This window comes from Acartia tonsa, chromosome 8 (genome assembly GCF_053477335.1).
Source record: "Acartia tonsa isolate MP-2025a chromosome 8, ASM5347733v1, whole genome shotgun sequence".
NCBI classification, from domain to species: domain Eukaryota; kingdom Metazoa; phylum Arthropoda; class Copepoda; order Calanoida; family Acartiidae; genus Acartia; species Acartia tonsa.
Window position 1 is genome coordinate 42,197,691 of NC_137267.1, and position 16,625 is coordinate 42,214,315.

The 16,625-nt window shown below is 31.9% G+C and overlaps 1 protein-coding gene across 1 annotated transcript in view; it reads left to right on the top strand.

Annotated features, from left to right (window-relative positions):
- Positions 1-16,625, top strand: part of LOC145326999 (glucose dehydrogenase [FAD, quinone]-like) — a 45,220-nt gene that overhangs the window by 10,303 nt on the left and 18,292 nt on the right. The window contains exons 5-13 of the mRNA XM_080170473.1: positions 901-960; positions 8,640-8,701; positions 11,135-11,217; positions 13,619-13,673; positions 13,775-13,853; positions 14,688-14,762; positions 15,115-15,170; positions 15,454-15,503; positions 15,920-15,959. Coding sequence (XP_080026599.1) covers positions 901-960; positions 8,640-8,701; positions 11,135-11,217; positions 13,619-13,673; positions 13,775-13,853; positions 14,688-14,762; positions 15,115-15,170; positions 15,454-15,503; positions 15,920-15,959 — 560 coding nt within the window. The remainder of the gene's footprint in view (positions 1-900; positions 961-8,639; positions 8,702-11,134; positions 11,218-13,618; positions 13,674-13,774; positions 13,854-14,687; positions 14,763-15,114; positions 15,171-15,453; positions 15,504-15,919; positions 15,960-16,625) is intronic.

Genomic DNA, 16,625 nt, shown 5'->3' on the forward strand with positions numbered 1-16,625 from the left:
ATATTTGAGAACATAAATCCATGTTAAAATTAATAAAATTAAAAGAGGTCTTGAACAAATGACGTAAATAACTGAGGTAGATTAATAAATAAAATTATTTGCATTTTCATAAGATTCCAAATTACCAGGGATCGTGAGGGATAAGCCAATGGACGTTTGATATGTACATTCCCAATGATGATATGAATGATTTCCCTTTCTTTATATTCAAATTATTGGTTGAAAAGTTTAGCCACTACTAGTTTGGAACTAACCAATTAAATTCTATAGTACTCAAAGTATTAATAATCTACTACAATGGGATAAATATGGTTATAATCATTGGGGATGTATGTTAATTGTCTTATTCCTTAAGATCCTTAATATAATGTAGTCCTTTTTAAGTATAACCTAATATAACCTAACTTTAACTGGAAAAAATATACAAGTATACTTGAATTGGGATTTAAATGAGGATAATGGATATATAATTTACATGGATAATATGACAAGGGAAAAATTGTCGTCAATTTAGGTTGCTAACATGGAACTCGTTTATTGTTCAGTTCGTTTGTCCAGTAGGAGAGGAGGGAATGGAGTAATGGGGTTGGGTGGGGGGGGGGGGGGGGGAGAGACCATTATTTTAGTCCACTTGAAATTCCATTTATAAGAGAACATGAAAATCTGTTGTAACATCCAAGTAATAATAAATCCATTATGAGAATGATTTTTGTGATAATTTTATGAAGCAGCTTAGAGTGCCTAATAAAAAATGACGTCGTACAATTTAAAATGATAGGCCAATATACATTTTACCATTAGTCAATTACAATACTGGTCTATCATTGGTCCTTTGTATTGAATTACGTCATTCATCATTAGGCACTATAACCTGCTTCTAATGTTATTTATATATTTCAGAGGCAGGGGAAGATGGAACTTATCTGTCCGAGATTCCAGCAGCTGTGGGAGCTACTCTAGGTAGGTCACAGGGAGCACGATGATGCCTATACTTGTGGTGCCCTAACCCTGCTGGGTTATATCCACTACCCAATATAACCTAACCTAAGACAAACAAATTAACATCCCCACCTTATTTCAAATTAAATGGGATAGAGGGTTCTTAGCTCAAATATGATGATGACAGGGGGCGTTGTGACGCTTCGGGTACAAGTCCTCTCCACGTCACCTTTTTAACATACATCTGCATCTCAAAATTGCAGTGTAACGTGCTCAGTCGCCTAGGGTAACCAACACCCATCAGACAACCAACCCTTTGATTGCACGAACTTTGTCTGAGAAGTCCTAACTGTAAATGGTAAAGAGTTGCGCCTGTTTTGGGCCAAGAAATTTCTCCTACTCTAAGTATTTATGTTGCGCAATTTGACATAGCAGCAGTGGGAACCATCTGTAACGTCTTTAGTTATGATGCAGTGCCGCTAGTTTCTAATATTTGTAGGATGATAACAAGAATGACAACATAACTAAGTAGTGAAACACAGAATACCATTTTATAAAATATAAAAAAAAGTTAAGTGGGTTCATCAAGCTAGTTATACACTTATATATGCTTATTAATCAGGGATTGTATCATAGACGTCCAAGGGGGGGGGGGGGTAAAGTGGGGATTACCATTTCGGAGGGGGTATTCACAATTTTAGGGGGGTAAATACCACCCCCAAAATAAAAAATCTCTAACAAACAAAATTTTTGCGCGCTTCCCGCTTTTTTTAATACTAAATATTTAATAAAATTTAAACCCCGGGGGTAAATTTTGTGGGGGGGTAAACAAAATTTACCCCTGCCAACAGATTTCAGGGGTGGTAATTACCCCCCCCCCCCAAAAAAAAAAAAAAAAAAAAGCTTGGACGCCCCTGGATTGTATGTACCTAACTTGTCAAAGGAATCTTTCTAAAACTTTCAGAAAAATGGATATAGGCTAGACGTGGGTATATTGACAGGGGGAAATTTGTCGTCAATTTTGCTAGTTTGGTCAGTTCGTTCAACCAGAAGGGGGAGAGGATGTTGTAATAGAGTGGATAGTGGTATTTATTGTTGTTGAAGCCAGCTGCGATCATTACTATATCAGAGTACATGCAAATCTGGTGTAATATCCAAGTAATAATATATCAATTTTCAGCAGTGTCAAAAAGTATGTTGCCCTTATTGTTGTGAAAACAGACACACAATCATATGAACTGACAAACATACTGACAGACAAAATGGATTATACAGTACCTTTGCTACTTAACTGAGTATTAGGATCTAAATGAGATCAAAATATATATTAATCTTAATATCAAATCTCCCTACAAATTGTAACAAATAATTGAAGTTTTTTCCTAGAATAATTCTAATATTTGAAATTATTAACAATGTTAAAATTTAACAACCGAAGCAAATATAAAGTTATTCAACTATATCTACTTCATAATTTAGAAGTTTTAAAATAATTTTAAAAAAGGTATAGGCAACTGTCAAAATTGTAGTTTTTGTAACATTTTTGTTTTTCAAGAATGTCTTCAAACCCGATTATTATCCGCTGGATTACAACTGGTTCGGATACGTACTAAAAATCATGTATCCGCGAATAATCAAATAAAAATGATAAAATTGAAGTTTTATTGGCCTAGGCATTCATCCGCGATAACAAAACTTGAATTAATCTTATTACTTTTATTTTTAACTAGCGGCTTCGCCCCTAGCCTCTAGGGGTTTTGCCCCAAAAGGTGATAAAAATTTTTTTTTTACGAAATACGTAATAGGACAAAGGAAATCTTCTACAAAAAAAATGGGGGGGGGTGGATTTTTTGTTTTTGGGGGAGTTTGGGCTGTCCCACCCCCCAAGAAAATAGGCTAAAACCACCACAGGACCAGTAGGTATATTCCCTGAAGAGTAGAATCCGATCGGTTCAGTGGTTACCGAGATCTTAAGGGACGGACGACAAACAGACAGACTGACGGACAGACAGACAGACGGACAGACATCGTTCTACTTTGTATTATAGATATGATAAAAACCATTGCCATTAATACAAAATGACATTTGGCTAAGATGTAATTTCCCCCAAAAAAGTCATAAATCATAATTGTCCAAAAATAATTCACAGCGAATTTTAAGATAGAGGGACTAATGAATTTTTCAGATGATGATCCTTGTCTTCTATTAATTATTTGAGATTATAGATATTTTAAACTAGTTCAAATATATTCCTAACAAATATCAAATAAAAGAGAAATGCGATAGTTAATGATTACTGAGTACAAAAGTACAATATCTAAAATAATCATCCTGATATACAAGGTACAAAGATTTCTCTTTGTGTGTCCATTTAGAACAATTCAACCCAATCAAGTGATTCCTATGATTAATGTTGTTAAACTGGAAAGTTAGATAGTTCTATTACAAAGGCTTTAGCCCCTTTTAATACCTTTTTACCATAAATCTATACGCACAGTTATGGAATCTCGACCACAAAGATTTTTTTATCCAATCTTGACAAGTGAGGTATTTTTGGAAAGAGGAATATACATAGAAAACGCCTATGTAAATTAGAAAATTCGCAGAAATCATATTTGCAAGTTATTTGCAAAAATCTGCAATGTTAATTTGCAAAATTAATTTCATGCCTTAAATGACAGATTTAGAAAAAAATCTTTTATGAAATGTGTTTATCTATAAGTTTAGAACATAATTAAGGCAAAAAAAATTTCTTTAGTGTTACTTTTATCACCTTATATATGAAAAAAGCAGTTTCTAACATTTTATGATAAAAAAGGTATAGGAACAAAAAATATGTTTTTTCTTGATGTAAACACAATAATTGGCATAAGATCTATCATCTAAAATGTAAAAATCAGATATAGACTCCTTTTTAGAGTCAAAATAGTGCAAAAAGTGACCAAGACATTTTTGCAAAGTATCAAAATCTAAAGAAAATAGTTCTTTTTGCTTTTGATATACATATCAGATAAATGTATATAAAATTAGTGATCAAAAACTATAAAACATGTTATAAGTTTTTTCAACACTGTCATTGATTAAATTGCACTTTCAGGTTTAAGAATTACTAAAGTAGTGCATAAAAACTCTTTTTATGTAGTAATTAAACAAAATAAATACCAAAACAAACCAACTACAAAATAGTCTACTGCATTATAAAAAACGCCTAATTATTGATTTGAATTTATTTGGTTTATTAACTTATAAAAAAGAGTTTTTATGTGCAACTTTGGTAATGAGTAAACCTAAAAGTGCATTTTAATCAATGATAGGGTTGAAAAAAGTTATAACTTGTTTTATAGTTTTTGATCACTAATTTTATATACATTTATCTGATATGTATATCAAAAGCAAAAAGAACTATTTTCTTTAGATTTTCATACTTTGCAAAAATGTCTTGGTTACTTTTTGCACTTTATTTGCTCTAAAAAGGAGTCTATAGCTGATTTTTACATTTAGGATGGTAGATTTTATGCCAATTATTGTGTTTACACCAAGAAAAAAATATATTTTTTGTTCCTGTACCTTTTTTTATCATAAATTGTGAGAAACTGCTTTTTTCATATATAAGGTGAAAAAAGTAACACTAAAGAAAATTTTTTTGCCTTAAGTATGTTCTAAACTTATAGATAAACACATTTCATAAAAGATACCTCACTTGTCAAGATTGGATAAAAAAATCTTTTTGGTCAAGATTCCATAACTGTGTACGTATAGATGTATAACCCAGATAACTATCTGGATCTAGTGTTGGGGACCTTATTTGTCTGCTAGCAAATAGCTTTCCAATTTTATCGAGTGACTTGGCTATGATAATATTTACAACGCTATTGACTGATTGACCCAATTGAAAGTCGGCACAGGGTCAAATTATGCAAATCATCTTTTATAGATGGATATTAAATGATGAATATAAATGCATGGATATTATTACTAGGTTAAATTGTCGTCTATTTAGGTTGCTCACATGGATATCACTAATTGGTCAGTTTGTTTATCTAGTAGGAAGGGGGATGGGGTCAAGGGGCTGGATTGGGTATTGTTATTTTAGCCATCTACAAGTTTCACTCTATTAAAGTACATGATAATGTTGTGTAAGATCCAATTAATAATAAATCCATTCTTTTATACAAATATAGATTTTATAATATAAGTTATTTTTATTTTCTATTGTTTGTACAATTTGATAATCTTTTATTTGTGAATATGCTTTTTTAGAATTATAAATTAAGAAAGACTTGTTTATAATTTTATATTTTTGTAGAAAGCATATTATTTTAGAATATTTTCTATAAAATCAAAAAAAAATTACATTTTGGTATGTTTTTATCAGTCATTTGTATCCATAACTTGTACATCTATCTCAAGGATCTAAAGGGATAAGACAATGTCGATAAATTGATGTACATCCCCAATGATGATACACAAAATTACCCCTTCTGTAGATTAAAATTAGTGGTTAAAATCAATTGAGCACTCAACTTAATGATCCAATCAGATAAAATTTACTAAAGTCTCCAAAGTTGTTAAGTCAACGAATGAGAAAACGTTATGATAAATATTTGGGGACTAGTGTAATAAACAACCCATTATCACCTCTCTCTCTCTGCATCTATCTACAACATAAAGCAGATCCTAAATTGTAAGAAGATTCCTGAAACAATAAGATATAATCTAGAAAGCCCAGAGAGAGAGGGGACGATGGGCTGTTTAATACACAAGTTTTATAATAACGTTTTCTTATTCGTTGGCTTAAAAACTTTAGGGTCTTTTATTAAATTTGTATTTGATGGTTTATAAAGTTGAGCGTCCAAGCGTTTCAACCACTAATTTTGATCTACAGAAGGGGTAATTTTGTGTACTAACATCAATAAATCGACCATTATCTTAATCCTTTAGATTCCTTATTTTTTATAATTATTGGCTTTACTCATTTTATTTTATGTAAATGCAAATGTTTGTACACAAAAATTGCATTAAACAAATACATTTCACGAGGGATCTAACGGGATAAGACAATGGCCGATAAATTTATGTACATATCTAATGATAATACACAAAATTACCCCTATGTAGATACCAATTAGTGGTTGAAATGTTTAGACACTTAACTTGATGAACCAACCCATCAATTTTTATTAAAGTCCTCAAAGTTGTTAAGCCACCGAATAAGAAAACATTATCATAAAACTTTGGGGACTAGTGTAATAAACAGCCCATTGTCCCCCCCTCTTTCCCTGCATTTCATACAAATTGAGTGATTGCAATAATGTTAAATATAATTTATGTTATTTTCCAGGGATCTAAATGGATAAGACAATGGCCGATGTACATCCCCAATGATGATTTACAACATCAAACCTACAGTAGATTAAAAGTAGTTGTTGAAACACTCAACTTACTGAGCAAATCAATCAAAATACACTATAGTTCCCAAAGTTGAAAGTTAATGAATGACAAAACTAATATCCATTAAACTATGGGGACTAGTGTAAAAAACAGCCCATTGTCCAATCTCTCTTTGTTGGCAACAAAAAAATGCATTTTGAAAGAAGTGTGTATTTTTCAGTACATTTATTACAAATTCTCTCTTTAAAACTGCAAACTTCAATTTTATCAAAAAGGAACTTCAAATATTGTAAGGTATAAGACAATCGTCAATAAATTGATATACATCCCCAATCATGATCCACAAAATTACCTTTTCTGTAGAATAAAAATAGGGGCTGAAACGATTAAACACACAACTTAATGAATCAACCAATCAAAATTCACTTAAGTACCTAAAGTTGTTAAGCCAACAAATAAATAACGTAAAACTGGTGTAATAAACAGCCTCTTGTCCCCTCTCTCTGGTATACTGGCATGCCATTGGTAATTTAGTCTGTGTATTGGCCTATAATTGGTAATTTGTATTGAATGAGTAATTTTTTATAGGCACTAAAATTTCAAACCAAAACATCTTTCTTAATATTTTCCTAGAAATAAAACTTTAGCCAAGTAGGCTAAGATAAGTTATATGGATCATTTTTAAAATTATTATATCTTTTTAAAAGCGAAGTTTTTCTATAATAAGGGCCGGTCCGTCCGTCCGTCACAGAGAGTTAGCTCTTTTCGTTAATTTAAACAGGTTAGAATTGTCCTATCGATTCCAAACTTTGCATGATGATTCCTATAGTAGTTAGGTACATTTAAGAGAGCGTAGCAACTCTATAAACAATACCAGAATGTCCGTACGTCCATTTTAAACATGTCGATTTTTAACTTTTTTGACAACAAATTTTTGTATGTTAAAATTATCCGATTCTTCTGATTTTTTTAAAAACTGATTTCTATTACAACAAGGTACAATGTTATAAGCGAAGCATCTCTATAAACAAGTCCCAAAAATGTAAGTATGTCCTTAAACAGTATCATTATCTATTTATGCAGTTTTGCAACAAATTTTTTAAAAATATTGTTTGTACTGATGCATTAATATTCTGCTAATTCAGTTCTGACAATCTACAAGTGATAATGTTCGTTTGTCCTTCCATTTCAGAGCTTCGCTTTTATGGATGTTGTCATCCTTGTTAGAACAAAAATACTTGCTGCATTTGTAACATAATACAAACTTTATAACATTCTATTTTTCCTGTAAGTTTTCAACTTGTAATAAATTATGTTTTGATATTTATGTAACTAGGACATCTGTTTTATAAGTTTTATAAGCAGAAGGTAAATTGTTAAAATATGTATGGTCAACTAAATGCACTAGGTAAAAAGAGAAATAAGCCAAATACTTTTGTTAATAGTTAAGCTTAGATTGTTTTGTTTTGGCTGACAGCTGTTTTAAAGCCAAAAATTAAAGGTACTCGGCCTAGATTTACAGTTCATATTTGTGTACACAGGGGCGTTGCCACTTCTACAACTATCAAAAGTATAGTCACTGTGTTTTTGACAAAAAGTTGGTGTGTTTTTATATGCTTTGGTTTTTTTGGTGTATAAATGGCAATATTACTTTCCCTGTGTCAAAATTGCACTTTTTCCACTGTCATAATACAGTGTCATTGCCATTTTTACAACCGTAAAATTCACAATTTCATGACAAAATGGATTTACCATAGGTTAGATTCAGCAATTACAATGGCAAAAAATCTTATACATATTTTTTTATTTGGTTTTTGATTATATAATCTTTGGCTTAAGATTTATTTTGAGGAGCAGAAACCTATTGTTTATCTTTTTTAATAAACCTTATTATTCAAAGTTACCTAGAAATGATTACAAATCACATTATAAATGCAAGGCAGATGTTTGTTGTTCAAAGTTTATGTACCAAGACATGTGAAATCATCTTCTTTTCAATGAATAATATATTTTATGTTATATACCTTTCTTTTTATTTGCTTTTAATATTTATTACATCGTATTATAAACAGCTTTCCACAGATATAAATATGTACAAGAATATGATTAAAACTTGTTTTGTTAGCTCTAATATCCGAAGGTACAGGCTAACAAAACTGGTTTTAATATTATAATTGTACATTTTTATGTTAGTACAAAGCTGGATATAATACAATATGATACATAATTTTCAGTATGGATTAGAAGCGGTTCTAATCCAGCAGATATAAATCGGTTTCAAGGCCATACTGTAAAAGAATTTTTGTAGGTGGTCCCATGGACTGGAGTTACCTGACAACTGCTGATGGAAGGTCCTGTCTAGGTATGAGGGTAAGTTTTTGCGCATTAAATTTAGCAATTTTACTAAAAATATATAATACATGTATTTGCTTAATGTAAATAAGTTGAAATAAAAATTAATTAAGAAGATCTTTTTTTAATGATCATCTATAACTAGAATCTCTACTATACAAGTTTAGAAAACACTTTTTTGAGTACACGGGCGTTTACATAATCATCTTATACATATCACATTTACCTTCTGCATATTCTAGACACTCTGTGATACAAAATTAAGAAAGTGTTTCTTAAGAAAAACACGGGGTCCTGGCTTTAAACATTCGTTCGGCGTGCGTCGGGAGGTGATGCGTTTGAATCTCGGCTCAACATCGCGTCATAACTATAGTGATAAAAAATGATCCTACTGCTACTATGTCAGATGTTTGGCTTTAACATTTAGAGTAGGAGGAAATGCCTTGGCCAAAAAAAAGGCTCAACTCATTACCATTCACAGTTAGTACTTCTGTACAAAGGTCGCCCAATCAAATAGTTCGTTGTCTGAAGGGTGCTAATACACTTGCTGTTTGGACAGGAAAGAAGATACATGGTTTCACTTAGTTATATAACTTACAAAGGTTAAGGTGCCGCAGGGTTAGGGTTCCTTGAAGGGGTTAGTTGTTAAGAAAATATTGTGTTATCAATATGGATGTCCAAGCTTTTTCTATGAGAGTGGTAAAAGGAGAGGTTTCAATGGTTTGTTTTAAACATGATTTTTTTAATCCTGTTTTTTATATGAAATTGAATAAGGTTTTTATACAAATTAAATACTTAAAACTCCTCATTTTTCGTATTGCATAAAGTTGTATAAGATCTATAATAATCTCCAATATTTTTAATGCCTTTTGGTGTATTTTTTACCTCCCACTTCTTTTCTTTTGAAGCACGCAGTGTTAAAACATATAATTATATAATCGTTAATGTGTTTTATACTCAAAAATTTGAAACGTCTCGTTTGCCCTTTCATCTCACGCTTTACGTGAGTATTCTAACATTTCAAAGTTAAGTTTTTTGCGTATATTTGTTTATCTGATGTTCAAGCGGCTGACCCCTTAGTATCTAGGGGAGCAATGGATATATAAAATATACGTGGATATTACAACAGGGGAATTTTGTCGTCAATTTGGGTTGCTAACATGGACAACATTTATTGGTCAGTTCTTTAATCCAGTAGGAGAGGATGGGATGTGGTAAAGGGGGTGAATTGTGGGGGGTCGTTAATTTTGCCAGCTATAATTTTCACTTTATTAGGTTACAGAGAATCCCTTGTAGATCTCGCTAACCGCTGGAGCGATAGGGTTCTATTTCAAGATCCAAGTAATTGTAAATCCATTAGGGGAGCGAGAGTAGTAAAATAGCCTAGAACATTCACAATGGTTATTTTAAAATAAAAGAGCTTTAAAAACTTCTTTGATAAATATGAAGCTTCCCTATAATGGAAAACTTTTAATTAGTCTATGGGTCTGCAAGATCTTAATGAACTAAAAAGCCTTATAGAATAGGATTTCCAAAAAAAACCCTATTCTATAATACAAAGTACGATGACTGTATGTCTAGGCCCTTATTTCTGTTCTTCTGAAGATTCAGATCTTGGTAACCACTAAACGATTGGGCTCTACTCTTCAGGGAATATACCTACTGGTCTTTTGGGAGTTTTAAGCTATTTTCTTGGGGGGTGTGATACTCCCATCAGTAACTGTAACAGGGGGAGCATAGGCCACTGACAATTTGTTAGTGTTTCTGTAACAATTTGGCTTTTTTTTTTGGATATGGGATAGGGTTGTCAGCCCTACGCCCTATGATTGCGGTGTAATGCGTCCATTTGCCCATCAGACAACCAACCCTTTGATTGCACGACCCTTGTCTGAGAAGTCCTAACTGTGCATGGTAGTGAGTTGCGCCTGTTTTGGGCCAAGGCATTCCCCCTACTCTAACTATTTATGTTGCGCACCTGACATAGCAGCAGTAGGAACTATCTTTAATGTCTTTAGTTATGACGCGGTGTTGGACCGAGATTCGAACCTATCACCTTCCCGACGTTGCGCTACCTGTTGAGCTATGGTCGCGGGTGACACTCCAATCGCCCCCCAAAAAAGAAAAAAATGTCTGGTACAAAAGGCATAAATGTACATTGATATAAGGTTCTGTGATTTTCAATATATATGTATGTTTTCTTTGCTTTTTTCTTTTCTCCCTATCTTTTTTATGAACACCTTACATCTGCTCTATAAATCACATGGTCTGTCTATCCATTTATGGATCCTTGCTATCTATGAATACTATCAGCCTTTCTTCTCTTTCTTCTAATAAACTATTTATCTAGAAAGATGAGGTTTTATGGCATTCTTGAAAAGTGTTCCTTGCTACTTCTGAATTATAATATTGTCATCCTTGTTTCTTTAACTTTATGATTAATTATCTATCTAGAAAGATGAGTGTTTATGGCATTCTGGAAAAGTGTTGGGTGGTGGGTCTACCATCAATGGGATGCTATATGTTAGAGGAGACAGGTAAGGGATTTGAATTAGGGGTGTCTGTGGATACAGACTTTGTTATGGTCATGAGAGTTTGAGTTCATGTCCTCATGTGGCAACTCCAATCGTATAATAACAGTTCATTCCATATCCAAGGCTTCTCTGCAGAGAACATATTCATAACTGGTACTTAATTTGGGAAACCTGATATACTCAGCAATGGTAAGGTAAAAAAGAGGAGCTCCCATGAGACTGATTTGAATGTAGAGCAAGAGATGGACCCTTGGTGGCTTTACAAAATCATCCTACTACAAATTCTGATATCTGACTTATTATGTTCAAACAATAAACTAAGGCCACACACACAGTTTAGAATCAGAGTTTTAAGTAGAGTAGCTAGTATATAGATACAGTATGTCTGTTCTTTCAATTGTTAAGCCAATAATAAAGAATAAGATAACCATCAAGCCTCAATTCTTAAGGTACTGCAATCCTAATTTAAAATTTTATCATGTTTGCTCATGATCTGAAGCAAAAGATCATACTTTTTTTCATGTTCAAAAACAATAAATAAATATACCTGTGTATTTTATTACTCTTAGCTGTCCCTTTCATAGTACATAAAAAGTGTGTTTTTAAAACATGTTTCTTTCAACTATTTACTTAGAAACTCATACTTTTTACATTGATGAAAAAATACGTTAATAGATTAAAAATATAATTATAAAATAAGGTTGTATAAGCGAGTATTCATTTACATTTAATATAATAGATTTGCAAAACTTAAGGCGCAAAAAAGAACATTTTGCAAAGCAAAGCCTCTCTGTAATTAGAGTACATGATTAAGTCTAAATCAAATTAAACCTTAGGGGAATAGAAAAATTTAAGGGAAGTAGTGGAAGTTAACAAAAGTAAAGTAATTGTGGAGTAAAGGAAAGTAAATTATCTGCACCTCTAAAGGATAAAATTGGAAACCTCCTAACATCACCGACAGACAGACACATAGAAGAAGGCAGTAAACTAATTGTTGCAGCGTAACTTTGCAAAAAAATGTCATTTTAGGGTTTTTATCTATAATACAAAGTAGAATGATGTCTGTCCTTCCATCTGTCTGTCTGTCCGTCTGTCCATCCCTTAAGATCTCGGTAACCACTGAACCGATCGGATTCTACTCTTCAGGGAATATACCTACTGGTCCTGTGGTGGTTTTAGGCTATTTTCTTGGGGGGTGGGATACCCCCCCCCTTAAAAAAAAAATGAAAAAAATTCCCCCCCCAATTTTTTTTTTTAATCATTTAAAAATTTGTAGGGGCATCTCCAGAGGTAATTATTTTTTTTTCTTTAATTACCCCTTTGGGCAAAGCCCCTAGAGGCTAGGGGCAAAGCCGCTAGTATGTAAAAAGTTAGCAACAATTATTTTCTTTGGAAGATTGTTACATATTTTATGAATTTCTATTTACACAATTTAAAAAGTCTGGTTTGTTAAACGCTGTAATGTATATTCTTACCCATGTTCTGTGAAAGTTTTGCACAAATAATAATAATGTTGTAATCCAAGCTTTACTGTTTCTTTTTACCTACAAGGGAAACTCTTTCTTCATAAAACAAAATTTAAGCTCACAGTTTTATATTTTAGTAGGGTAGTAAAATTTATCAATTATTTGACTCAAGCTTAATATTGACTTATTAAATTAATGATCTGACTGGAGGAGTAAAAGTTTATATACTATGTGATTCTAGTAGTGGTGCTACTGGCATTTAAGGGCTTTGCATTCAAAGATCTAGGAAAGGTTAGACAAAAAGCCTAAAACCATTCAAAGTCCCTAATCAAAAATAAAATAACCTAAAATGTTTCATGACCTATGTGAAGCTTCACTACAAATATATATTTATGTAATCTATAATTCTACCCCAAATGCATGCCTATATACTCAAAGTTACTTTAACTAAATATACGTTAATATTTTCTTAATAATTAAAGTCAACTATTATTTTAATTAGTTAGTTTATTATAATTCATTTTAACCAAACTAAAGGTACAAAAATGTCATGTTGTTTATTTCTTTTTATGAAAATAAACTATATAATTAGAATCATAAATACATGTAACGTCACCAATAAAAAGCAGACGGAAATACATTTTTAAATACCTTGTCAACTTGTCAAAAATGTTTACTTGACATTTTTTATTATAGCAGTTTAATTGATAATATCCCTTGTTTCTGAGTTTATTACTAAATAAAGTTTATTTTTACCTTATGTATACATTTCCACACAAGGAGTGAAATATAAATAAATTTTTGTCGGTGGTTTTGCAGGAGTTATGCTAGATGAAAAAAAAATACCTTTCTTCTTTTTTTTTATTTATTTCAATATAAGAAATTTTTGTGCTTGCTAGGGACTTTGAGGGGAAGAACCATTAATTCTAAACTTTTAGAGAAGATTATGACTCCTGGGAGAGAGCTGGTAATCCTGGTTGGTCTTGGGAAGAGGTAAGTCATATTTTTTTATTCAGCTAAATTTTGTAAGGCTTTTTATATTAAGAAAGCATAATTCTTTGAGAAATTTTTTGTTCTGAATAAATATTTTTTAGGTGCTACCATACTTCAGAAAGTCTGAACAACAGCTTAATCCAGACTATGCAAGAAACACCTATGCTCATTCTACAAAAGGTAAGCTTGTACTCTTTAGAACTGGGCTAAGCTAGAAACACCTATGCCCATTCTACACAGGGTAAGCAGATACTCTATTGAACAGGGCTTTCCTAGAAACACCTATGCGCATTTTACACAGGGTAAGCAGATACTTATAGGACAGGGCTTTCCTAAAAACACCTATGCGCATTCTACACAGGGTAAGTAGATACTGCACACTTGACAAAAGGTTATTAAATACTTTGGAGAAGAGTGCTATGAACATTCTATACAAGGTAAGCAGATACTCTATTTAACAGGGCTATGCTAGAAACACCTATGCGCATTCTACAAAGGTTAAGCAAATACTCTATTGAACAGGGCTATGCTAGAAACATCTATGCACATTATTCACAAGGTTAGCAGATAATCTATTGAACTGGGCTATGCAGAAAATGCTAAGTATGGAAACGGAGAATACCAAAGTATAGATTGCGTGATTTTTAATTATTTTAAATGTTTCACATTTAAGATTATTTCTCGAAATACTATGAAACAAATATGTACATCCTAACATAGAAAGTCTAGAACCCCAATCCCATAATAGGACCAATAGAAAACGGCATAGTTATGGTAAACAGTAAACATTTTGGTTTGAAAAAGTAATTATTTTTTTCATTTTATCCCTAGGTTTTTTAGGTTAAGAGCAGCTTCTAGTAAATCATAAGATTAAAAATTTTGCCGTTCGCACTATTAGATCAGTCTTATGTGTCTAAATATAAACAATTCCTTTAATTTTGAAGGATTATCAAAATTTACTGACAATTTAGGCTAATAAATCTATTCTATACCTAACTATGAATATATTTCTAGGTCCGCTGCCAGTGGGGGATGTAAAATTTAAGACACCGCTTTCTGACAGTTTTCTGAATGCCGGCATGTATGCAGGTGTGTATTATACTTGGCATGGCTGCTACTTCACTTAGACTCCAATTTTTCTTTTTTTAATTAAAGCTTGGACGTCCATGCTATAGAGGTATTCGTTGATATTCCCAGGAATCTTAATGAGCGATAGAATTAACACACTCTTAATAAGAATCACCCCATTAAAGATTTAACAAATGTTTTAACAATTATCCCCTCTAGTTAACAACAGAAATTGCCAAAAAGAGGGAGGGCAAAACGGCGCCTACAATACACCAATTAAACAAAAGACTACCCTTATTTTCCATTTCGATCAAAATAAACGAGGTGAGAGTTGCGGTTTCTTTTAATGGAAATTGGAATTCTTATATGTTAGGTTATCCTATCAGAGACATCAATGCTGGAAATAGTACAGGCTTTACTTTCATGCAGGTAAAATTTTTTAATAGCCAAGCTTTTTTACATCTAGTGTCAGTCAAAACGTCCTTATGAGTATTTGTATTTGCGCAATTTTGCAAAAAAAATATGCAAAATTTTGTTTAGAAAAACAAATCAATGTTTAATCTTCGTATTAAGTTCTGACACTTAAAAGTATTAATGTTCATTTGACCTAACTTCTGAATTAAGAGCTTCGATTTTATATATATTTTCTTCCTTGTTATTTGCTGCTTTTCAGCAACCTTTAAAATATTTGTTTAAACTTAACTTTTTTCAGGCTACAATAAAAAGAGGGAAAAGATTTAGTACAGCAAAGGCATTTTTGAAGTAAGTAAAAGATTTAGATAAACTTTTTAATTGTAGCGAATCTACCAAATAAGAGTTTGTGTTGTTATGTCCTTTTGTCTGATTGTCAGTAAAGATCCGATGTCCGATTTTTATTACTAATTAATTATAAGTTCCTTTAGTCTTTTTTATTTTCTTTGCTTTTCTCATTCTTTTTGTTAACTTATCCTTATATAAAAGTAACAGGATGTCTGTCTGTCTGCACTGAAAGATTTCGCTAATAGCTGAACCGATATGATTCTCCTTTGCAATGTATCTTCTTACAAGTTGGGGGGGGGGGCTATTTTGGGGGATTTTTTAAAAATGACAACATTTTTTTAATTTTTAAGTGCTCCTAAAGGCCTTTAGGCGCGTAGTCGCTGTTCCAGAATAAAGTATAAGGGATTTTTTGTTTTTAGACCTTTGAGAAACCGACCAAACTTAACAATAATTACAAAGGTTACCATTTTTCTAAATTTTCATTTCCGTTATACAATTAAAGTAATAAAACGTTATTTATCGCATCGTATTATAGATAGCTTTTGGTGCATAGTAAGATGAAAAACTATAACAAACCTGGTATAAATTGTATGATTTTATTTCAATATTCTCAAAAATTATTAGTAAAACGTAACGATACATGATTTTTCAGCATGGCTCAATTCTAATCCAGCATATTATTGGTTAAAACCTTTACACGTTTTGTCACGAAAAGGCAATTATATATTGATTTCATCTATAAATGTATAAAAAGTCGAATTCAATTATTTATATGTGACTTTTAGGTTATGCGGAAAGTGTCATGTTGAACGTCATAAAAATAGTCTAAAAATGAAGGATTAGGGTAGAAGTGGGAAAGGAAATCTATATAATAGACGTATTTTTAGAAAACAGTAAAAGTGTCTGACTATGACGTCAGAAAAAAAATAACAATTAACCAATGAGAGGCCGCTATATATTTTACCATTGTGAATACTGGCTTCTCATTGGTTAATTGTTATTTTTTTCTGACGTCATAGCGAGACACTTTTACTGTTTTCGTATTTTTATGACATCACACATGACACTTTTCGCATAACCTAAAAAGTCACATATAAATACTTGAATTCTATGTTGTTAAATAGA